Source organism: Microcebus murinus, chromosome 5, assembly GCF_040939455.1.
Source record: "Microcebus murinus isolate Inina chromosome 5, M.murinus_Inina_mat1.0, whole genome shotgun sequence".
Classification (NCBI taxonomy): Eukaryota; Metazoa; Chordata; class Mammalia; order Primates; family Cheirogaleidae; genus Microcebus; species Microcebus murinus.
The window spans coordinates 100,580,980-100,602,812 of record NC_134108.1 but is presented as its reverse complement, the minus strand read 5'-3'; the positions used below and the strand labels follow the sequence as shown (position 1 = coordinate 100,602,812).

The window sequence follows — 21,833 nt, the reverse complement described above, 5'->3', positions numbered from 1 at the left end:
CGCTCCTCCCCGCCCTCGCCCCTATTTCGGACCATGACGTCAGGGGGCGGGCCGCAGGCGGTGCAAGGTTGACGGGCATCCTCCTTTAAGGCGGAGGGATTCGGCGGAGTGCGGCTGTGTGGTGCTCCGCCTTATATAGGGCAACTGGGCGCGCACGGTAGCTCTCTTGAGTCACCCCCGCGTAGCCTTGGAGCGGCGTGCGAGGCGGCCGGCCCCGACCCACCTTGGTCTCTCTGGTACTTGCAGACCTTTTCTTCCAAGGTAAGGCCGCGGGCTTCTCTTCCTCGCTCCTCTCCCTCGAGTGCGCTTTCGTGATGCTCTCGTCCTTTTTGTCCTTTCGAAGGCGCAGATGCCGCGTTAGGGCGGCCTAGTGGGGTAACCCTGCTAATTTTCCTCGGGGATGGTGGGGGTGGCAGGTGAGGGCTCTTGAGCCTTTTTTCTTCTCCAGTGTGCCCGGGCGGCGGGATTTCCGCCGGGCGGCGACCAGCCCTGGGGAGGTGGGCGGCGGAGCGGGCTGGGGCAGTGGGCAGCTGCACGTGGTGGCCGCGCCCGCTCGGGACGCTGCCATATTTGTCCCTCCACTTCCGGACGCAGTACGGGGCGCCGGAGGGTCCGCAGGGTGGTGGCGGGGGGTGCACGCTTGAGTGACTCAGCACAGCCCAGCGGGACCCACCTTTCTGACTGGTCGCGTTCTTACAAGCGTTTTTGGTCACTTTCTTTCTACGGAGGTCCATGGCGAGGGAGGACCGTTTTCGTTCCCAAGGGCCCTAGTGCTGCTTCTTTCCAGATCTTTCCTGTTGTCACAGTGGAGGAGGAGGGGCGGGGAGGAGGCAGGTTCTGGGAGATTCATGCGCTCCCTCCCCCGCCTCTCGCTGGGAACTGCGATTGTTCTGGAAGCTTCTGGATCCTGGCGCCCCGCCCCAAGTGCCCGGATGCTGGGGCGGACGGAGGGTGCGCGGCGACGCCCCCTCCTCGTGTGGCCTCGGCTGGCGCATGTCCGGCAGTGACGAGGGTCGGCCCAGCGGCCGTGGCCACCATCTTACTCGTGTTGGGTTTAGTGCTATTACTGTAGTTGTCTACGCAGTGAGGAGTTTCGGTGGAGCTCTTGCCTCATCGATTCTTTGTCCTGATCTAGTGACCTTTGGGCGGCATACCGCATGGATCTGGGACTTTATTTTTCCTTGCCTTGTGGGACAGCAATCCTGCACATTCACTGGATTTAGGAGATCCTTAAGGAGGAGTAGTTTAAAACACTGCCGTTTTTCTGTCACACTGGTTATTTTATACTCCCCCCAAATTAAAAAACTTGTAGTTAGTGCTGTTTATAAGTAAAAGTGTGTAGGGATTACTTAGTATTCTTAAACCTGGATACTTGAGTTGGGGCCAGCACTCTGAGTTTCTAGTGAGTTAGCGGGTGATGTTGAAGCTGTTAGTCACCACTCTTTAAGTACCTGGGCTCCAGGGTACCTTCCAAAAAATTTAGCTTAACCGAGGATTGAAGAGTGTTTTAATTTTTTTCTCCGTCTGAATTGGCTTCACACTTAAGGTGTGGCCTGAGGTCTTTGAAGAAAATGCTCTTTCAGTCTCTTGGGAAGGGGTGGTGTTCACCGTAAAGCAATTTGAATCCTGAATCCTTTTAATCTTTGGATTAAAACAAAGATGAACCTTGGGATTCTGAAGTATGGGGCCATCGTGTTCTTTTGTAATGGTTCACCATTTTAATTTTAGATGCCTGAGGAAGTGCACCATGGAGAGGAGGAGGTGGAGACTTTTGCCTTTCAGGCAGAAATTGCCCAGCTCATGTCTCTCATCATTAACACCTTCTATTCGAACAAGGAGATTTTCCTTCGGGAATTGATCTCTAATGCTTCTGATGTGAGTACTCCGGTTTTGTCCCTTGTTGTATTTATTTTTGAGTGATCTAGAAGGGCAAGGAGTGGTTTGATGCTCAGTGGGGGCTCCTGTTGAAGGGAATAAACTAGCAGCTATTCTGGAAAGATACACCTTACTCTCTGTGGCCATCTTGAGCTTGAAAGGGAAAGACCTGGACTAGGTTCAGGACAAATCGAGTAACTGTAGTTCTTCAGCTTCAAGTTAAGGGCAGTCAGTATTAGGCCTATTTGAGTAATACCAAAGATTTCCTTTGGGAGAAGAGATGGGCTTTGAGGGAGCAAAAATAACTTACTGTTTGTATTATTTTCAGGCCTTGGACAAAATTCGTTATGAGAGCCTGACAGACCCTTCCAAGTTGGACAGCGGTAAAGAGTTGAAAATTGACATCATCCCCAACCCTCAGGAACGCACTCTGACATTGGTGGACACAGGCATTGGCATGACCAAGGCTGATCTCATAAATAATTTGGGAACCATTGCCAAGTCTGGTACTAAAGCATTTATGGAGGCTCTGCAGGTATGTGGCAGTTTTGCTACACACATGATTCACATTTATCGATGTTTTTTGGCTTGTTCCTGCTTCAAAACTTGTGCTTGACTTTTTAAAAAAACTTGTTGGTAGGCTGGTGCAGATATCTCCATGATTGGGCAGTTTGGCGTCGGCTTTTATTCTGCCTACCTGGTGGCTGAGAAAGTGGTTGTGATCACAAAGCACAACGATGATGAACAGTATGCCTGGGAATCTTCTGCTGGGGGTTCCTTCACTGTACGTGCTGACCATGGTGAGTTGGCTTTAGGTGTTTATAAGATCACTGATTGAGAATTTTCTGGAAGAACCAATGGTAGAAATTATGAACATCCTATCTTATCTGTAAGGTAGTTTTGTTTTTATTTTCGTTTATTTATACTCTGTTATGATCGATTCTTTTTAGGTGAGCCCATTGGCAGGGGTACCAAAGTGATCCTCCACCTTAAAGAAGACCAGACAGAGTACTTAGAGGAGAGGCGGGTCAAAGAAGTAGTGAAGAAGCACTCACAGTTCATAGGCTATCCCATCACCCTTTATGTGAGTATGGACTTTATAACCCTTTTTGTTTTACATGCAGGATGTCTCCTGCTCTGGAAACTCTCATGATCTCAGGCTTTTGCTTTCCCTGGTAATTTGTATCCCCAAACTGTTTTTGGTAATTTAGTTGGAGAAGGAACGAGAGAAGGAAATCAGTGATGATGAAGCAGAAGAGGAGAAAGGTGAAAAAGAAGAGGAAGATAAAGATGATGAAGAGAAGCCCAAGATTGAAGATGTGGGCTCAGATGAGGAGGATGATGGCAGTAAGGATAAGAAAAAGAAAACTAAGAAGATTAAGGAGAAATACATTGATCAGGAAGAGCTAAACAAGACCAAGCCCATTTGGACCAGAAACCCTGACGACATCACCCAGGAGGAGTATGGAGAATTTTACAAGAGCCTCACTAATGACTGGGAAGACCACTTAGCAGTCAAGGTGAGAAGCCTCGTGTGTTGTGTTGGCTCCACTGTAGAGGAGTAGGTAGAAGGGTGTTGCCAGGTAGTAGACATAAGGAACTTGTCCAACTAGTTGGCAGTTGAGAACTCCGAAAGCCATGGAGCCCTGTGAGTTTACTTACTGATGACTGCCGTGGTGGAGAAATGCTACAGCTATTACCATTGTAGATTAGGACATTGTGGTCTTCTACCTGTAATTGCTTGATTCTCCCTAAGTACTAGAATTAATTGTTTGAGTTTCAGATAATTTGATTGGGGGGCTATGCTCTTGTCCTGAAATACACTATTGGCTTATCTTGGGTTTCTTCCCTTCAGCACTTCTCTGTAGAAGGTCAGTTGGAATTCAGGGCATTGCTATTCATCCCTCGTCGGGCACCCTTTGACCTCTTTGAGAACAAGAAGAAAAAGAACAACATCAAACTCTACGTCCGTCGTGTATTCATCATGGACAGCTGTGATGAGTTGATACCAGAGTATCTCAGTGAGTATCTCCTTGGCCTAATTTAGTTGGGGAAGAGTTAGGCCTTCAGCATTCTATTGGAACTAATGTCTTTGTCCTAGATAATTAACAGTTCTCTGCAACATAGTAATAGGGAATTCTGGGAGCAATAGAGCATTCTGTTCAGATCTGGGTGGCCAGGTATGGTCTGGCTGTTTTTACTAAGCTTTCTACCTTGATTGACGGCAGACTTTATCCGTGGTGTGGTTGACTCGGAGGATCTTCCTCTGAACATCTCCCGAGAAATGCTTCAGCAGAGCAAAATCTTAAAAGTCATTCGCAAAAACATTGTTAAGAAGTGCCTTGAGCTCTTCTCTGAGTTGGCAGAAGACAAGGAAAACTACAAGAAATTCTATGAGGCATTCTCTAAGAACCTGAAGGTGAGGAGGCAAATGCTTATTATTCCATTGATTATTTCTTTAATTATGATAAAGTTTTCATACAGAGAGTTAGGTTATTTCCAATTAAGTTTGTTTTTTCTCTTCCTACTCTTGGAATAGCTTGGAATACATGAGGACTCTACTAACCGGCGACGCCTGTCTGAGCTGCTGCGCTATCATACGTCCCAATCTGGAGATGAGATGACTTCTCTGTCAGAATATGTCTCTCGAATGAAGGAAACACAGAAGTCCATCTATTATATCACTGGTGCGTTGGAGCCTTGGTCTGATCAAAGCCATGTTCTGGGTGGGGGCATGTTCAGGGCTTTCTGGGAACTGGCAATATGAGGCATTTTGGTCCCTCTGAGTTGCATTTAATAATCTCAACAGGCGAGAGCAAAGAGCAGGTGGCCAATTCTGCTTTTGTGGAGCGAGTGCGGAAGCGGGGCTTTGAGGTGGTATATATGACTGAGCCCATTGATGAGTACTGCGTGCAGCAGCTCAAGGAGTTTGATGGGAAGAGCCTGGTCTCAGTTACCAAGGAGGGCCTGGAGCTACCTGAAGATGAGGAGGAGAAGAAGAAGATGGAGGAGAGCAAGGCAAAGTTTGAGAACCTCTGCAAGCTCATGAAAGAAATCTTGGATAAGAAGGTTGAGAAGGTAAGTAGCTCTGGGACTAGGATATATTTTGAATACTTCGAGGGCACCCTCCCTCAGAATCCCATGTTGCTACTACACAATTAGTGGTTTAGGCATCCTATTCTGTTTACAGCCTGCTAGCCAGGTTTATGGTTATTTCTATAAAATTTGGCCAAGATTAGGTATTGCTTCAGCTACCCTTTTTCTTTGAGACAGCATCTTGGTCTGTCCAGGCTAGAGTGCAGGTGGCATTATAATAGCTCACTACAGTCTCAAACTCCTGGATTTAAGCAATCCTTTTGTCTCAGCCTCTTGATTAATTGGGACTCCATAGGTGGGAGTCACCATGTCCAGCTAAGTTTTACATTTTTTTGTGGAGATGAGGTCTTGCTATGTTGCCCAGGCTAGTCTTAAATTACCAGGCTCGAGGGGTTCTTCCACTTTGACCTTCCAAAGTGTTGGGATTATAGTTGTGAGCCTCTGTACCATGCCTGCTTTTAGGTACTTAACAGAGTAGGAACTAAATACCATCGTTTTTACATTAAAATGTTAACTGATCAGTGCAAATCCCATGTTCTTTTGACTGTCCATAGGTGACAATCTCCAATAGGCTTGTGTCTTCACCCTGCTGCATTGTGACCAGTACCTACGGCTGGACAGCCAACATGGAGCGGATCATGAAAGCCCAGGCGCTTCGGGACAACTCTACAATGGGCTACATGATGGCCAAAAAACACCTGGAGATAAACCCCGACCACCCCATTGTGGAAACACTTCGACAGAAGGCTGAGGCAGACAAAAACGACAAGGCTGTCAAGGACCTGGTGGTGCTGCTATTTGAAACCGCGCTGCTCTCCTCTGGCTTCTCCCTTGAGGATCCACAGACCCACTCCAACCGCATCTACCGCATGATCAAGCTAGGCCTAGGTAAGTAGCCTTGATACTTGTTATTAGTGTGACAAGGAGTTGTGGAACTGGTGTCCAGGACAGATTTGACTTAATGACGTTGGGTCAAGTCTCACATGGCTCTCTTTCCTTTAGGCATTGATGAAGATGAAGTGACGGCAGAGGAACCCAGTGCTGCTGTTCCCGATGAGATCCCACCCCTTGAGGGTGATGAAGATGCATCTCGCATGGAAGAAGTAGATTAGGAGTTTATACTTGGAAACCTTGTGCCCTCTGTATAGTGTCCCTTTGGTCCCCACAGCCTGGAGTGGCCCTGTCCCACTTGGCGTCCTCTGGTGATGTCTAGTTTTTTCTTTTCTCTCCTGTCCTTGTGTCTAAGGCAGGAAATAAGGCCCTCAAAGCCCCATTCCCTTCCTAATTTGACAAGGGGATTGAACGTTGTGCATTGTGTTTTTGTTTATTTTGTTCTGAGATTAAAGTATGCGGAATAAAGAAAATGCAGTTTTATACAGTCATGCTCTCCCTTGTAAAGTGGATATGATGCTAGCTTCTAAATCCCTCAGCTTTTACCTTGCAAGTTGTTTTTTCTGGGTTATTTATGTATGTTGTACTAAGGGTCATCAGTAATGTAGCTTAGAATTCACCCTGAAGCAAAAAGTAGTTTAGAACTACCATGTATGCCCCGAGTCAACGGAAACACAGCAAGTCTGTTGCAGCAATTTAATTTAATAAAATAAAATTATAAGAGCAAAAAGTTACATTTCTGAAGTACCAAAACCTTGAGCAGAGCCTAGGGATCCAGGAACACCAGGTGGTGTTGCTGGGCTCTCTATTCCCCCTTCCTCAGCACAGCACCATCTTTTACCCTACTGGGAAAGCATTTGGAGCCTACACCATTTGTGCTTTTCTCACTGGAGTAAGAAATACAGGTATCTGTGGAGGAGGGGGAGTCTTGAAAGGTGGTAGAGCCAACAGCCAGGGCAAGACTTCCGGGGAACATGAGGAGGGAGGAGCTGTGCAAGGTACCTCTGCCCCCTGGAGCCTTTACCCCCCAACCCCCTATACTGAGGACTGTCTACCCTGGGGCTTGGAAGAACCTGCCTAGGGGAGGATGGGTGACTATTAAGGCAAATGGGAGAGCTGCCTCCTGGGCTCTCCACCTCCAGCTGAAGAGCTGGTTTGATACTGAGAAAACACCTGCATTTTGCCCTAGAACCAGGGCCTCTGATGAGTAACAGTAGAAGAGGAATTACCAGCATGGTAAGAGGGTCCTATTTTACTTCATCCCTTTGGGACCCTCCACCCCACTCACACCTTCTGTACAGGGGACTCAACAGGCACAGCTTTCTTCCCCCGTTGCTTCAGACGGCCCCGGGCGTAAACTCGGAGCAGGAGGGCAGCAAAGACCACAGCTACCCCCATTCCTCCAACCACAGTGACGGTGTGGCCATAGAGGAGGCAGGAGAGAAGGATGGCAAAGGCCTGGCGAAGGGTCATGATGATGGTGAAGACAGCGGCCCCAAACTGCCCAATGGTGTAGAAGATGAAGAGCTGACCACATGCGGAACAGACTGAGAGAAGCAAGGCATGGGCAGCAAACTCACTGTGTCGTCCCATGAAGCGGGTCCCCTCCAGCAGGGCCCCCTGCTCTAGCAGTGAGCCTATTGTGAAAAGGCAGGAGAAGAAATTGACCCCAAACATCATTTGCACTGATGACATCTTATAGGCAAACAGGGCATCCTGCCAGTTTGAGGTGAAGCTGTCAAAAGCAATGTAGCCTGCGAGTAATATGAGGCCTGATAGTGTGGTGGCCGGGGAGCTGCGTGGCTCTGGTCCGCTGGACAGCAGAAACATGCTGACCCCAATAGAGATGAGGCCAGCTGTCAGATATTCCCAGTGTTCATAGCTGCGTCGAGACACCAGCTTTCCCATCAGCATGACAGGGATCACCTTAGAGGCCTTGGCCAGCACCTGGGTGGGGAAGCTGACAAACTTGAGAGCTTCATATTGGCACCAGCTGCTAAGCACATTTGACAGGCTGGCAAACGAGTACCGGTACATGGGTGCCCCATGCCGGGGCTGCTTGCAGAGGATGCAGGAGAAGCCAGCCACAATCAGTGCCAGCACTCGGTTCATTAGCACCAGGAACTGTGAGTCTGTGAAGCGCTCACCCTGCGATGTGGCTGTGGCCCCATAACTGCGGGTCATCACTCTCTCCTGTAGCACACCCCAAGTCAGGTAAGACACCTGGGTGGGGGAGGGTGGAGACAGAAGACAATAAGCAAGAGACAGAAATAGACCTCACCCTCTTCCTCAGCATGATGTCTAAATGCCTTAAAGGACAGCATACATTTTTTGGTTCCTCTGTAGTAGTTTCCTCTCCCCTCCCCAGTGTGGATCCACCTTGTAGGGAATCAAGCCTAGGTGAAAAAATAACAAATGCTTTGGGACTGCCCAGATCTTGTCTGTCCCCACAGTATGGGTATGTTACAGCTGACTCCATCCAAAGTATTTGTGGTCAGTGTGTCAGCACCCCTCTCGCATGCAGTACTGGGAGAAGGCTGAATTCCCCCCCCCCAAACTTTTATCAGTGGGCTTACAGTACACGGGACACAAAAGTGAAGGGGGGAAGTATAATAATGGCACAGTAGAAATCACAGAAAAGAGAGCAAGAGAAAGCCCTTCTTATACACTAGACATCAGGAAGTAATAGCATACAGTTAACTTTCGGTACCAGTGCTGGAGAGGGGAAAAGGAAGACAGAAAAGACAGCATTTCCCCCGTATGATGGAAACGTTGGCTTCACAAAGTCCTTGCCCACCAGGACCCGACCCAGGAAGAGAAGCAGAACTGGCCTACCTACCTGGAGCCCCATGGCACAGAAGACCAGCTTCAGGGCCTGCCACAGGGGGGTGGTCTCTGATGTCTCTGTCCGAGGAGCCAGAGGAACCTCCTCAGAGGCCTTGGGCTCATTGCCAAACACACAGGCTTTCACCAGGGGAAAACAGAGACCCCTGCCTGAGAAGGCACACAAAGTCAAGCTCCAAATCTTCTACACAGCACCTCATCTTCCCCAGAGCAACGAGCCTGCCCTGTTGTCCCACCTACGGGCCTCCCTCCTCCCTTTCCAAGTTACATCCCGTTTGGACTGTACCCCCAATTCCGACCTAGCCCATTCCCCGGCCCTTCGTCACACACCTGTCTCCAGGTAGTTCTTCCTCCTAAAGTATTGTACCAAAAAGTAGCCAGGTACCATAAAGCTGGCATAGCCGGCCGCATTCACCAAAAACCGGAAAAACCATAGCTGGGTCCATGACTCCGGAGGGGCTTCGGGAGTCTCACCGCCTGCACCCAAGGCGGGGAGCGCAGCCAACACCACCACTGCCCACCACCTGCAGGGGCAGCGGACATAAGGATCAAGGTGCAGTTCCTCATCCCCTCAGCCCGCCAGAGGGGACCACACTGGAGAAGGGCCCAGGCTCCTCCCCGCCCCCTCCGCGGCAGCCTAGCCCGGACAAAGAGCCTCTCTCTCTCTGGGGGAAGCCGGCGTTGGCCAGGCAGGGCTTCCTCCTTCCCCGGGGGCGGACCCGCGCCTTGGGCCACACAGGTCCCCTCTGTTCCCTCCAGCGCTGGCCGGCAGCTCAGGCCAGACGCGCGCCCCCTCCCCCCGCACCGCCCTCCACGTTCCCGGAGCGCCAAGGTCCCTAGCCCCTCCGCCGGACACTCCCGAAGCCCTCCAAGGAGCACAGCCCACGCCGCGGCCCCCATCCCCGCCGGTTCCAGGCAGGGCTATTCCGGCCGACAGCCGGCAGCTGGGACCCCACCCGGCCCCCCAAGCCGAGGCAGGGCAGTCACGTGGCCCGGGGGCTCGGTCACGTGGGCTCGCTGCCCTAGCCCCCCACCTGGCGTCCATGGTCCAGGCCGCGTGGGGCGGAGGGGGGGCCGGGGAATGCGAGTCCCCGGGCCGCGCGCGCCCTCCGCTCCCGCCGCCGCCTCCGGGAGCAGCCGGTGAGCAAGCGGCTAGCGGAAGTGCCGCGCTCTTCCCGCCTCCCTCCCCGCGGCCGCCCCTCCGCCCCCCGCCGCGACCACGCAGCGCCCCGGACAGTCGCCGGGCCACAGCGCCCCCGCGCGGCCCGGAGGCAGACGCGGCCCAGTTCCGGGGAGCTGGGCTGCTCCCGCAGCAGAGAGCAAAGAGCCCCCAAGCATGGAGGGGCGCCAGTCCCGTGCGTCCCTTCTGCTTTGTCATCACCCTCGACCCTCATAGGCATCCCAGAGGTGACCATTGCCATCTTAGGGATGGGACATGAGGCTCTGTGTCCCAAGCACTTCCTTCTTGTTATAGTTTTCCTGTCTGACAGGATATGTCCCCTTCCTTTCTCAGCTGGGCCAACAATTCTGACCCCAACTCCCTGTGACTTTCGAGGCTCTGCATGGCCTGGCTAGTCTTCCTTGCCCACTCACCCACCCCCCTGTAGAGGCCCTCTGGCCTCTCAGTTCCTCTAATGCACCAAAGGCCTTCCCCCAAATGCTCTGTCCCCATCGCTTACTTGTCCTTATGGTCCAGGTGAGATGACATTCCTCAGACAGGGGTCCCTGGACCACCCAAAATATGGCCCTCCACCCACTCCATTGTTCTCCTTCCCACTATTCTTTCCCTTCACAGTACCACAGCAACTTGTAATTACATATTTATTTGGATGTTTATGACTTTACTGGCTGGCTGTCTCACTACGCTAGAAGCTCCAAGTGGTCAGTGACCGTGTTGGTTTATTCCCCCATGTTCTTCATGCCAGGATAGGTCTAACCTAGCAGGGCCCTCAAAGGTGCAGAATGGAAGGAAAAATGTAAAAAGTCACAGCTAACCTTGTGCCCAGACTCCCTAGGCTACCCTTCTCCCCGCTCCTCCAGATGGCAGCCTCCAAGGCAGTGATGAGGCGTCCAGGGCCTGCATCTTCTCATTCCTCCTCCCCTCCCTCTGTTGCACAGAAAAGGCAAGGGTCTGCGCTGGACACAGTTTCTGACCTGAGGACTATTTACTCCCCTCCCCCATGAAGTCCCTACTGGGCTCAGGGGACAATTTCCTTCTCTCTGCCTCTACCACAACGTCACAGAGCAGCCCTGTCTAAAAGTCCCCAACGCATACTGATGTGCATGTACGCAAAACAACTCTGGAAGGGAAAATCTTTTCTTTTCAAGTCTCTGTCATTTTAGTGTCATGTTACTGAGTCTCCCCCTCTCCAAAGGCTTAGTTCAGAGGCTTCTGTGTGAAGTCTTTAAACAACAGTGTTTTAGGGCCCTCAGTGGGAGTAAGATGGGACCCGTCACAGCCCTGCTTGCTCCTGTTTCAGTCTCTTGTCAGAGAGTCTGCTGGTTTTCCCATTGGTGGACAGTTTCAGGCTGACCCAACATGGGTAGAAACAAGAACCCCTGCCACATTCAAGAGAGGCAAATAGGCTTCACCCGGGGCATGTGGGGCTTTGGGGGTCTTCCAAGAATCTCCATCCACCTGGGAAGCTCTTCCTTCCAGACTGGCTCTCTCTCACTTGCAATCCCTCCTCTCAGCTCAGGACTGTACTGGCTCCCGGCTGTGGCCTCAGCAGTCTCTAGGACACCAGTAGGGCATATTGCCTGGATCCAAACTGCAGCAGTTATGATCCCAGATTCCAGATGGTAAGAGGTGGAGCCGCCAGGGCCCCAGACCCCGCCCTGGATTCAGTTGGCACACATCAGTGGCTTCCCAGAGATCTTCAGGTCATCAAAGGGCAAAAGAACAAGGGACTGAGAAAGAGAATAGAGAGAGACAAGATCAGAGGCCATGGGAAAATGCAACTTGGGAGAGGGGACTAAGGAAATCTGTTGGGCCACACCCTCCCCATCAAATGACAGTTAAAGACCATTAGGTAACAACTCTTCATACTAATCCCCAGAATAGGGGCCCCTCTGCAAGCCCTGAGGCCTTAAGCAAGCTGTCCTTTTCTAAGGCAATGCCAGAATACCTAAGCTAGGAGGGACCTTAGAGGTGATCCAGCCCATGAATCTGGGATTTTTTTGTTGGGAGGGGATGGGAAAGGGTACTCACAAAACATTATGGGCATGGCTCACAGGCCTCGCCACCCATTGTCTCACACCTGGCCAGCTTCTCTGATTCACTTTAGCTGCAGGGTCCCTGCAGGGGTCTAAGTTTGGGCTCCCTGGTTTTGACCAACTAAGGAAACAGACTCAGAGAAGGGCAGGGGCTAGCCCAAGGTCTCACAGTTGGTAAGTGGCAGAGTGCTGGTTACACCCCCGGACTCCCAACTCCTTGGCCCTTTCAGCCAATGACAGCACCTGTCTCTGCTATGGGTGTGGGAGGCCCTGGAGAGCAGAGCATATGCCTCTTACTTCCTCAGCCAGGTCCTGGGGTGTCTCATCTTCCACGTTCCGCAGCAGGGAGTCAGCACCCGCCTGACATAGAGTGGATGAGATGCCCATGAGGCCCCGGCCAGCCGCCAGGTGCAGGGGCGTGCACCCGTTCAGCATGCGGGCATCTACCCGGGCACCAGACTGGATCAGGAACTGCACCAGGCCCTGCTCCTGGGTTTCCACGGCCAGGTGCAATGCTGTCTTCCCACTGGTGCCCTCCTGGAGAGGAAGAAGGATGTCACCAAGGCCCTCAAGAGGCAGTGTGCTAGGCCTTAACTCTGGATAAGAAAGTGAGCACCACCACTTCTGACTGCTGGGCAAGGGACCTGGGGCTGGACCAGGTGAGGGGCCGCCCTGGGTGGGGCAGTTCCTTGATTGGCTGCCTCACCTGCATGTCAATGTCAGCTCCATTCTGAAGCAGTAGTTCCATGAGTGGCTGGTTCCTCTGCAGGGTGGCGATGTGGAGACAGGTCAGACCTGGGATGGGGTGAGTGTGCGTGCTGCTGATCTGCATTCACCAACTCCCTCTCTTCCTCTCTTCAGGGACCTCCTTACCCCTAAGCCCCAAGGGACTCACTGCCCACTCAATGTCTCTAGTCACAAGGCTGTTAAAATGCATACCCAAAAACCCCCTCAAAAGTCTAAGAGGAAAGGAACTCAAAGTTTCCACCTTTTCAGAGTCATGTTATTGAAACTTTCATGCTTCAGGGACCAGGTTGCTGAGTGACAACCCCCAAAACACACCCGACTCCAATATACATACCTTCCACACACACATACACAGAATCTAAAGCTCTTGCCATCTAGCCCAGTCCAAAAGCCACCTTTTCAGAAAAGCCATGTGGGATCCTCATGCCCCCAGCCCTTCCCCAGAGCCTACTTCCTCTGGTGTGCTCCCCTGGGCTTTTTGCTACCTTTCTGGTCTGAATGCCACCCCCTACCCCTCTTGCTTAGTAACAGAGATTTAGATTCAAATTTACATTCTTTGTTTTTTTTTTTTTTGTTTTTTCTTTGAGTCTAACTCTGTTGCCCGGGCTAGAGTGGCGTGGCGTCAGCTTAGCTCACAGCAACCTCACACTCCTGGGCTCAAGCAATCCTCCTGTCTCAGCCTCCCGAGTAGCTGGGACTACAGGCATGCGCCACCATGCCTGGCTAATTTTTTTCTATATATTTTTAGTTGGCCAATTAATTTCTTTGTATTTATAGTAGAGACGGGGTCTCACTCTTGCTCAGGCTGGTTTCAACTCCTGACCTTGAGCTATCCACCCGCCTCGGCCTCCCAGAGTGCTAGGATTATGGGCGTGAAAAATTTACATTCTTCACCTCCTTCAAGTCTCTGTTCAAATGTCCTTGGCTCCACACGGGCTTCCCTGACCACCTGACTTAAAAATCACATTAACTCTCTCACTCCCCTCACTCTGCTCTTTTTACCATAGCACTTAACTTCCTTTTAACTTACTACATAATTTACCTCTTGTATTTACTGTCCATCTCAATCTTTCTCTGTTTTGTTCACAGATGCAAGCCTAGCTCCTAGGATGGTATCTGGCACATAGAAAACCCTCAGTACAGTTCGGTTGAATGAATGAATGAGTTCATCTACTCTCTATTAAACTGAATATCCCACAGGCAAGGTTTAGTTTTTGTTCAGCACAGAGGAGGTGCTGGGTAAATTCTAGATCAAATCAGTCACTGATTCATTTAGCAAAGATGTACTGAGTATCTACATGCCTAGAGCTGGAGGGGCATCAATGCTGGGACCCTCCCTTTCCTGAGAGTGGGGTCCCTGTCTCCTATGCCCTCTTCATCCCACAGGCCCTGAGGCTGCCTGCACCTTGCCAGTTTTGCAGTTGGAGGTCCAGGGAGTGAGACGGTCCTCTGCCCGGCTCTGGCTGCCCCTCCAGCAGGCAGCGGGCACAGGCCAGGTGCTGGCGTTGGCAGGCCACATGCAGGGCCGTGTCACCATGTCGGTCCTGTAGCACCCGGCTGGCCCCCTTCATCACCAGTGCCCGAACTGCACCCGGCTGGTCCAGATGTACTGCCAGATGGAGTGCTGTCTGTAGGCGCAAATAGAGGGTCACAGAGCCACTGGAGCATGCTCCCACCTCTGGGAACATGCTAGAGTGAGCAAAGGAGTCACCAGCTGCCAGCATGTTCTTTGGAAGCAGCTTATAAGAACCACAGTCCTGGTCTTCCAAGGAGGTACTCCCAAGCCTTTCCTCCTGTCATCGTCCCACCAAGCTCTTGGGACCCCAGTTCTGGAAGCAGGGTGAAGAAAGTGGCCCCTGCTCTTCTTGTAGGTTCCCTTAGCCCCCAGAGAAAGGACATGTGGGAGCAGATTCTAGCCCCTCACCCTGTGGGGAGACCTCTGTTATCCATCCCCAGGGGTTACACTGCAGGGGTTCAGTTGGAGGAGGAAAGACAGAGGCACCTAGTAGTCTCCACTTGGAAAACCCCTCCTTTGAGGTGACATTCAGATGTTACCCCCTGTACAAAGCCTTCCCTGGCTGCTCCACAAAGACACTGGACCCCACAGCAGCTGGTGTGTGTCTCTATTACAACTCTTGTCACTGTGATGTGTATTTAGATATTTAACACGAGTCCCCCAGCCCAGACTGCAAGCGCCTTGTGGGCAGAGGCTGTGTCTTACTCATGTCTGCATCCTCAGCTTCTAGCCAAGTGTCTGGCATATGGTTTCCTGAGTTAGCAGACTGGACTCTGGTGTGGCTGCTGGGGATGGCTGCCAGGGCAGAAAGGCACAGCCCGATCTCTCCACCCACCTGGTAAAGGTTGTTCTGAATATCCAGGACCTCCTGGGGCAGCAAAGCCAGACAACAGAGCAGGACCGCTGGGGCCTCATGAATCACTGCCAGGTGGACTAGCCTAGGGAACAGAGGCAGGGCTTGGAGTCAGGGCCCAGGCCAGAGAAGGTGGGCTGGGGTCTTAGGGTTAAAAGGAACAACCTCTAGCTACCCACAGGGTAGGTACAGGAAGTGAGAGTATGTATGGGCCAGGAAGTGAGGGGTTGGTGTGGGAAGCCAGGATCCTGAGACTGGGAGCTCCAAGTTCACTGGTCTTCAGGAGGGCCTTGGCCGGGTGGGCATGTGGGCAGGGTGATGACAGAGCAAGGGCCTTCCTGTCCAGCTTGCCCACACCTGCTCCCCTATGCCCCCAGGGCCCTGCCAGGCCAGCTGCAGCTCAAAGCCAAACTGAAAGCTGCCGAAGTAGTCTAGAGGGGGTTTCCAGGGCTGGGCTCCCCACTTCCCTGACCCCAACAGGGAGGACAGAAGGAGGAACATGTAGGGTCATCCCTCCACCAGCAACTCAGTGTTACACATTCTAAGAGAGAGAAACAGAAGTTCCCATAAGAGGATCAAGGAGACAGCGTGGCATCCCGCTTCCCTTCCCAGGGGAGTCCAGTGGGGCTGGTCCTCAGACAGCACAGACCAGGTGGGGCCCGAGCTGAGGCCCTCCACTCCTGTGTGCACCTCCAAGTGTGTGTGTGGGGGTCTGTGCAGTGCAGAAAATGTGTGTTTGTTGGGCGGCCAAGAGCCTTAATCTAGAGGTAAAGGGGACAGCTAGGAGGGGAAGTTCCAGTCTTGGGGGGGGTTTCCCCACATCAGGTGGATAAACCGAAAGCCAGGGCTGGAGGGGCTAGGCTGGGACAGCTGCCTTGGGGCATTGGTGGTGGCGTGGGTACCTTGGCTAAGAGGCCTGCCTGGGCTGGGGAAGGGGCTGCGCAGGCAGGAGGCGGGTAGGCTTTAGCGGCAGCAGCAAGAGAGGCCCAGGAGAGAGTGACGGAGGGAGGGAGGAACCGCTCTGGAAATCCCCTCGGCCAGGGCCTGCTCTCTGGGTCACATTCTTGCAGCCACCTCCCTCTCTCCTCCAGTCTCCCCTCCTCCCACTTCCTCTTCCCACTTCCATACCTCCCACAGCCCAGACACCTCCAAAGGAGGAAAGGGCCCCCCTCCTCTCCAGGGAACTGCTGGGGAGTCCTGACCTTTCTCCCCTCCACGCGTGCACACGTGTGCGCGTGCACACACACATCCAGTCCAGACACAACACCTGTCTAACTAGAGATGGAAAAGGCTGGGGCCAAGAAGCTAACAAAAGAGGGTAGTGTCAGAAGTCCCCACTCCCTGGATCAAAGGTCACCACAGGTATCTTGCATGAAGCCCCTAAAATCTTGGAGTTCTGGGCCTGAGGGCTGGTGATCCAGACACAGAGTATAGAAAGAACTGAGCTCATTCCTCTCCCATCCGCTGGGTCAGTCAATGGCCACCCAGGATTAGGACCCCTACATCTCCAAAAAGTGGGTCAGGACAGACACCTCCTGCCTCCCCTACCCCTGTTTATTCCAGTATCCCTGATCTTGGACTCCAGCAACCTCTCCCCCCATCCCAAATTCTTGTTTCTTACCCCAGAATCCCAGCCACTCCCACCTGTCAGTGTTTTCTTTTCTTGGGGGCTAAGTCTTCATTTGGCCACCCCATCCCACACACCTGCTTCTTAGTTCAACTGCCCTCTGGCCCAGTCCCCACCAAACTCCACCTGGGCCTGGGAGAGGAAGGGTCAAATGAGGGGGTCAGACAGGACAGAGAAGGGGACTTAGGGAGCTTGGAAGGTGTAGGGTTCAGGCTGACTCCAGCCCTCACTTCCCCTTTCTCAGCAAAGGAGGAAGTAAGCTGAGGCAGCCAGCCGCCTGTCTGTTGGGGCAAAAGTGCCCTAGCCCCGCTCACCCCCTCTTCCTCAGGGCCAGCCCCAACCCTGCACCTTGGTGGCACCTCCACCCCTAGCTTCCTGGCCTCAACTGGCAACCTGTAACTGGCACCTCTTGTTCCTTGAGACAGGAATTTCTGAGGTCAGGGGCTGGGAATCCCAGATATTGAGCAAACAAGGATGCCCCCTCCTCCAGTAAGAAAACAAAACTGGACTGGTCAGGGGAATTTTTCTGTTCCTAGGGGTGGTTTATTGGTAGATTTCCAAGATGCTAGCTGGGGTTCCAGGTGCCTGGGTAAGGGCCCTGCCAGCTCTGCCCACCCCCAAAAGTGAGAGCAAATCGACAATGCCAGGTCTTCTAATCTGGGCCTGGCTTGACCTCAAAAGTGGGCTGGGAGTTAAGTTTGGAGTTTGGAAGAGAGAGCCGGGACTACTGCTTTCCAAGGCGGGCGCCCTAAGGGATCCTCGTGGGGGAGTTGGGGTGCCCAGGCTGTTGCGGTTGCTGGGGAGACCCAGAGTTAGCATCTCCTCTCAGCCTAGCCCCCCCATACTTACGTGTCTCCGTCCTCAGAGATGTAAGTGAGGGCTTCCAGTTGCTGAGGGCTCAGCGCCCCCGTGGGAGGGAGCGGCGAGCGTGGGGCCGGGTCCTCAGCGTCGAGGCCCCCCAGCAAGGACAGGGGCTCGGTGAGGGAAGACGAGCCATACGTGGAATCAGCCCGCTCCCCATCCGCGTCTTCCTTCCCCTGCGGCTCCTCGGCGGTCCCCGGAGGATGGGTCCAGGTCTGGGGGCCGCCGCCGTCCGAGGGCCCGGGGGCTGGGGCTGGGGTGGGCTCGGGTAGGGAGCGCAGGGAGCGCAGAGACTCTATGCCGGAGTCACACTGGCCCTCGTCCGCCTCGTCGGGCCCCTTCCGCGCCTCCGACATGCCCGCAGCACCGGCCCGCGGGGGCCCGGTCCGAGCAGGATCCGGCTCCGGGCTCCGGCGCGCCGCCTTTCCGGGTTGCAGGTCGCCCTGGCAGAGCGGACGGCCGGCCCGGAGCGGCCTCCTCGCCGGGCTGTGGGGCTCCAAGGGGTGGGCGAGAAGCGCGGGCGAGGGTCGCAGCGCCGGCCGGGTCCTCCGCAGCGGGTACTCGCCGCAGCTGGGCGGCCAGATCCCGTCCTGCCTGGCGCCCCGCCCCTCGGCCCAGCCGAGTAACGCGCGCCCGCTGGCCCCGCCCCGCCCCGCCCCGCCCCCGACGGGCGCTTCCGGACGGAGGCCACGCCCCTCCGGAATCCCCCTTCTCCCGGCCCTTGCGTAGGCTCGGAGTCTATGGTTACCGAGTCCTGACTCACTCCTTCCTTGATTCATTCAACCAGGCGTTCATGCATTCATTCGGCCACTCATTCCTGCATGCATTCATTCACTCTTTCCCCCTTCCCTTTTCATTCCATTCATTTAGTTCCATGCATTTCTTCTTTTCTTTTTTCACTTCTTCTATTTCTTCATTCATCTTTTCATTCTTTTTGTTTAAAGGAGTATTTACTGCCTGCACGAGCTGGACGTCTTATAGGGAGGGCACGTGGGTGGCGGGACCAGAAAGCATGGCTTCCCATCCCCTGCCCATTTCTCTTAATGTCTCATCTTTCCCTATTGGTGCCCAAGAGTATGTATAGGGAAAGGGGACGCCCATTGTTTTTAAAGGAACAGTTCTCCTTTGGGGTCCTGGATATAGGGTATCCTGTGTCAAATCCCCATATCACATACAATAGGACGTAAGAATATGTTTTTGGAAAGTGAATTACCTCAAGCATCTGTTGTTTAAGGAGCAGAGTAGTCCTGGGGTTTCCTCTTCCTCAAGGGGTGAAACACTGGCCTCGGGTGGTTACAGTATCTGGTCACCCCCAGCAGTCAGGGGGAAGGTTAGTTCCTCATGGTGGGGCCGGGATGGGGAGGCCCCAGACATGCTGGGTTGCACTGTGCTGAGGTCCCTGCCACAGCCACAGCCTCGAAACATCTTTCTCCTTCCTGTCTCTGCTTTCCCTGGGCCTACTGCGGCTGTGGGAGAACCCCATCCATGGGTGAACCCCCAACTGGGGCCCCATGATTTGTTCCTCCCTTTTCCTTCCCTCTACTCCAAGCGCCATCATACTAAGGTCAGCAATGGTCATCCTGAAGGGAATATCTGTCTTTTCCAGGTCTGGCCTGGGGAAAGGAAGGTAGGGTGAACATAGATGGCTACTCATCAGCTTTCCCACTGCTGTCTCTCCTGCAACCTTTTATGCATCCATCATTCACTCATTAGACAAACATGCATGGAGCCTCTCCTATATGTCTGACATTGTTCTGTCTACTGGAAGCAAAATCGACTCCCATAGTAACAATGATAACCACCACCACAACCAAGAAAATAATCCCATAGTCCCAGCCCTCAAAAAGCTCCCCGACAATTACAACTCAGAGTGGTTGGACTAAAACAGGAGTGAGAGCAGGGTGTTGTGGGATCACACAGTGGGGCCAACTGCTCTGTGGGGTGAGGGCAGGGAAGGTTCCATTTGAACTGGGAATGGGAAGGGAAGAAGGACGAGAAGAAGAGAAGGTCCTCATCTCTGGGGGTGATTGGAGAGAGAAGAGTGGGGGAGGGCTGAGGGGAGAAGATGGCCCCTGTTCTCCATCCCCATGGAAGGGCAGAGTAGGAAGAATGTGTTGAGCATGAGGTAGGAGGAGCCATGAGGGGAAAGCCCAAGGAAATTGAGGCATCTCCTTCCCTCGGGGTCAGTGTGATTTCAGATGTTTTCAGTCTCCTACCCTGACATGTTCCTCTTCCATCCTCAAAAGCTAGAGCAAAAGTACAGTCATAAACTCCAGACCCAGATCCGTTGGGTTCAAAATAAGGTGCTATCATCCCCATTTCTTTTTCTTTTATTTTTTATTTTTATTTCTTTTATATTTTTTAAATTTTTCATAAATAAATTTATTTTCTTTTTTACTTATTGTTTTTTCTTCATAGGCGAAGCCACTAAAATGGGTTATCATCCCCATTTCAATGTGGGGAAGCTGAGGCCAAGAGAGTTGACTTGCCAAAGGTCAGTTAGAAAGTGCAGAGCTGGCTTCTCCTGACAATCCAAACCTCTTACATTTTTTTCAGTGAAACCTCCTTTCCTTTATCAAGATCTAAACCACCTGCAAAAGAGCACTCTGCAAGGACACAAGAACTCAGAAGTGTGCTGAGAGTGTCCTAATTAATTCAGAGGCTGAATTTAAGGAAAAATGCACCCCAACCCAGCCAGGTGTCTGGCCTTGAGCCACAGCAGGTGTGTGGCAGCACCTTTTATGGCCACTTGAGGGCAGCATTGAGTCACCCACTGTCTCTAGTGCCAGAGCCTGCACTCTGACACGAAGTCCTCATGTCACTCCAGGAATGGGGAGAGGGACCTGCATTATCTGGAAGGATGAGCTAGGGACTTTGACTCAAGCCACAGCATTGTTAGGGCCCTTACTTTGCCTCCTCCAGTCTTCTTTGAGATCCCTCCGGTCTTTTTCTGCTTTCTCTGTGTTTTCTGGTTCCCGTTGTTGTGGCCCCACTCCCCCCTCCGCCCACCCCAGCCAGGCTCATCTTCAGGAAACAGGCCTGGTTTCCATGGTGACCAGCTGGTCAGCTGGCTCCTTCCAGCGCCCTCTCCCTTCACCTCTCTTCCTGGAGCTTCCAGGGAAGGGTGATGTATGTGAGTGGAGAAGGCAGGGTTGGTCTTTTGTGTGTTGGGAGCCCCAGGTTTGGCCAGAAGAGTTGGGCTGTCCCTCCTCCAAAGTCCCCTCAAGTGGAGACAGGAAGGCAGCAGGAAGGAGTGTCAGGAGGAAGATTATAACAACAAAATGGGGAGCGTGAGAGGATCCTGTGTGGGTTAGGAAAGGCCAGGGTTAGGACCTCAGCTCTCTGCCTGCAGTGAGGACTGAACTTGGTGGACAGACTGAAACCAGAACAAGAGGGGATGGAGCTGGCTGTGAGGCAGACTTCCCAAGATCATGGCTGGGAGACACTGGAATGAGCCACCAAGTAAGATTCCTCCTCTACCAGCACTGCCCCCTTCCACTGTTGGGCCAGGAGAACGGACTCACTGACCTGGAGAGGGCCATGCAGGCTGGATAGTTCTGAAGCGACAGCTGGAGATAGGTGGACAGAGAGTCACCTTCACTTCACCTGGAAAGGGAAGAGTAGGAAAACGGAAGCAGAAGCAGGAGTGGGAATAGAGGGTGGAGGCAGTGGCTCTCTTGCCCCCGGTAAGGGGAAGGAACATCCCAGGCAGATCAGTGTTATTGTACCGTACCCCAAAGATCAGATATCCAGGCTTTGCCCCAAGCTAACTTCCTACCCCTAAGTATCCTCTGTGAACTCTGGAATGGGAAAGACCTGAATTCTAGGACTAGGACTGTGAGTGCTAGCACATGACCTTGAGTAAGTCACTCACTCTCCCTCTGCCTTGGTTCCTTGTGAATAAATGGGGAGAACAGTTACCATATGTCAAAGACCCTAATGACACAGGGTAGGATTCCACAGTGACTGTGTACACACAGATTGATCATGCATGGCATTTGTCACATTCTGTCATAATGACTGGTTTCCATATCCTTCCCTTCCCATTGGACTTTGTGCTCCTTGAGGGTAGGAAGCTGTGTTTTGGTTTTGTATGTGGGGGCACATGGTAGTTACCTAATACCTGTTTATTGAATGGATGCAGCCAGGAATGAATGAATGTCAGTTTCCTTCCTGTCTGTCCTAGAGCATGCCTGGGAAAGCAGTGTGGGCGCATGGCATGAGGGGGTAGGCTACCTACAGTCCCTCAGCCTGGCCTGTGGTCTGTGACTTTGCCTCATACACCCAAAGTGCAGAACCTTAGAGAC

General features: G+C 52.8%; 3 protein-coding genes across 4 annotated transcripts; 1 reads left to right on the top strand and 2 right to left on the bottom strand.

Moving 5' to 3' along the window:
* Window positions 1–105: 105 nt before the first annotated feature.
* Window positions 106–6,349, top strand: HSP90AB1 (heat shock protein 90 alpha family class B member 1). Its single transcript, XM_076003319.1, has 12 exons — window positions 106–261; window positions 1,729–1,875; window positions 2,204–2,410; window positions 2,516–2,675; window positions 2,826–2,959; window positions 3,087–3,395; window positions 3,731–3,896; window positions 4,104–4,294; window positions 4,415–4,562; window positions 4,685–4,953; window positions 5,526–5,859; window positions 5,974–6,349. Exons 2-12 carry the CDS (start codon window positions 1,729–1,731, stop codon window positions 6,081–6,083), a joined length of 2,175 nt encoding a protein of 724 aa, XP_075859434.1. The 5' UTR covers window positions 106–261; the 3' UTR covers window positions 6,084–6,349.
* Window positions 6,350–6,544: 195 nt separating this feature from the next.
* Window positions 6,545–9,901, bottom strand: SLC35B2 (solute carrier family 35 member B2). Of its 2 annotated transcripts, XM_012743378.3 has the most exons (4): window positions 9,741–9,901; window positions 9,037–9,230; window positions 8,702–8,856; window positions 6,545–8,085 (listed from the first exon to the last, which is right to left on the bottom strand). In XM_012743378.3, exons 1-4 carry the CDS (start codon window positions 9,749–9,751, stop codon window positions 7,147–7,149), a joined length of 1,299 nt encoding a protein of 432 aa, XP_012598832.1. In that variant the 5' UTR covers window positions 9,752–9,901; the 3' UTR covers window positions 6,545–7,146. The 2 variants fall into 2 exon arrangements, with proteins under 2 accessions (XP_012598832.1, XP_012598833.1); XM_012743379.3 differs by lacking the exons at window positions 8,702–8,856; window positions 9,037–9,230; window positions 9,741–9,901 and adding an exon at window positions 8,189–8,258.
* A 612-nt stretch (window positions 9,902–10,513) lies between these two features.
* Window positions 10,514–18,149, bottom strand: NFKBIE (NFKB inhibitor epsilon). The gene is made up of 6 exons (XM_012743381.3): window positions 17,515–18,149; window positions 15,021–15,123; window positions 14,075–14,297; window positions 12,629–12,717; window positions 12,220–12,459; window positions 10,514–11,616 (listed from the first exon to the last, which is right to left on the bottom strand). The coding sequence occupies exons 1-6, from the start codon at window positions 17,880–17,882 to the stop codon at window positions 11,551–11,553; spliced, it is 1,089 nt and encodes a 362-aa protein (XP_012598835.3). The 5' UTR covers window positions 17,883–18,149; the 3' UTR covers window positions 10,514–11,550.
* Window positions 18,150–21,833: the final 3,684 nt, after the last annotated feature.

Excerpts from the sequence above, each read along its gene's own strand:
- HSP90AB1 (XM_076003319.1), top strand. The coding sequence starts at position 1,729 with ATGCCTGAGGAAGTGCACCATGGAGAGGAGGAGGTGGAGACTTTTGCC. Across the intron at positions 3,396-3,730 it reads AAGACCACTTAGCAGTCAAG|CACTTCTCTGTAGAAGGTCA; the intron begins GTGAGAAGCCTC and ends TCTTCCCTTCAG. Across the intron at positions 3,897-4,103 it reads GTTGATACCAGAGTATCTCA|ACTTTATCCGTGGTGTGGTT; the intron begins GTGAGTATCTCC and ends GATTGACGGCAG.
- SLC35B2 (XM_012743378.3), bottom strand. Across the intron at positions 8,857-9,036 it reads GAAGAACTACCTGGAGACAG|GCAGGGGTCTCTGTTTTCCC; the intron begins GTGTGTGACGAA and ends GTGCCTTCTCAG. Across the intron at positions 8,086-8,701 it reads TCTGTGCCATGGGGCTCCAG|GTGTCTTACCTGACTTGGGG; the intron begins GTAGGTAGGCCA and ends TCCCCCACCCAG.
- NFKBIE (XM_012743381.3), bottom strand. The coding sequence starts at position 17,882 with ATGTCGGAGGCGCGGAAGGGGCCCGACGAGGCGGACGAGGGCCAGTGT. Across the intron at positions 14,298-15,020 it reads TTCAGAACAACCTTTACCAG|ACAGCACTCCATCTGGCAGT; the intron begins GTGGGTGGAGAG and ends TTGCGCCTACAG. Across the intron at positions 11,617-12,219 it reads CCCAGGACCTGGCTGAGGAA|TCCCTTGTTCTTTTGCCCTT; the intron begins GTAAGAGGCATA and ends TCTCTTTCTCAG.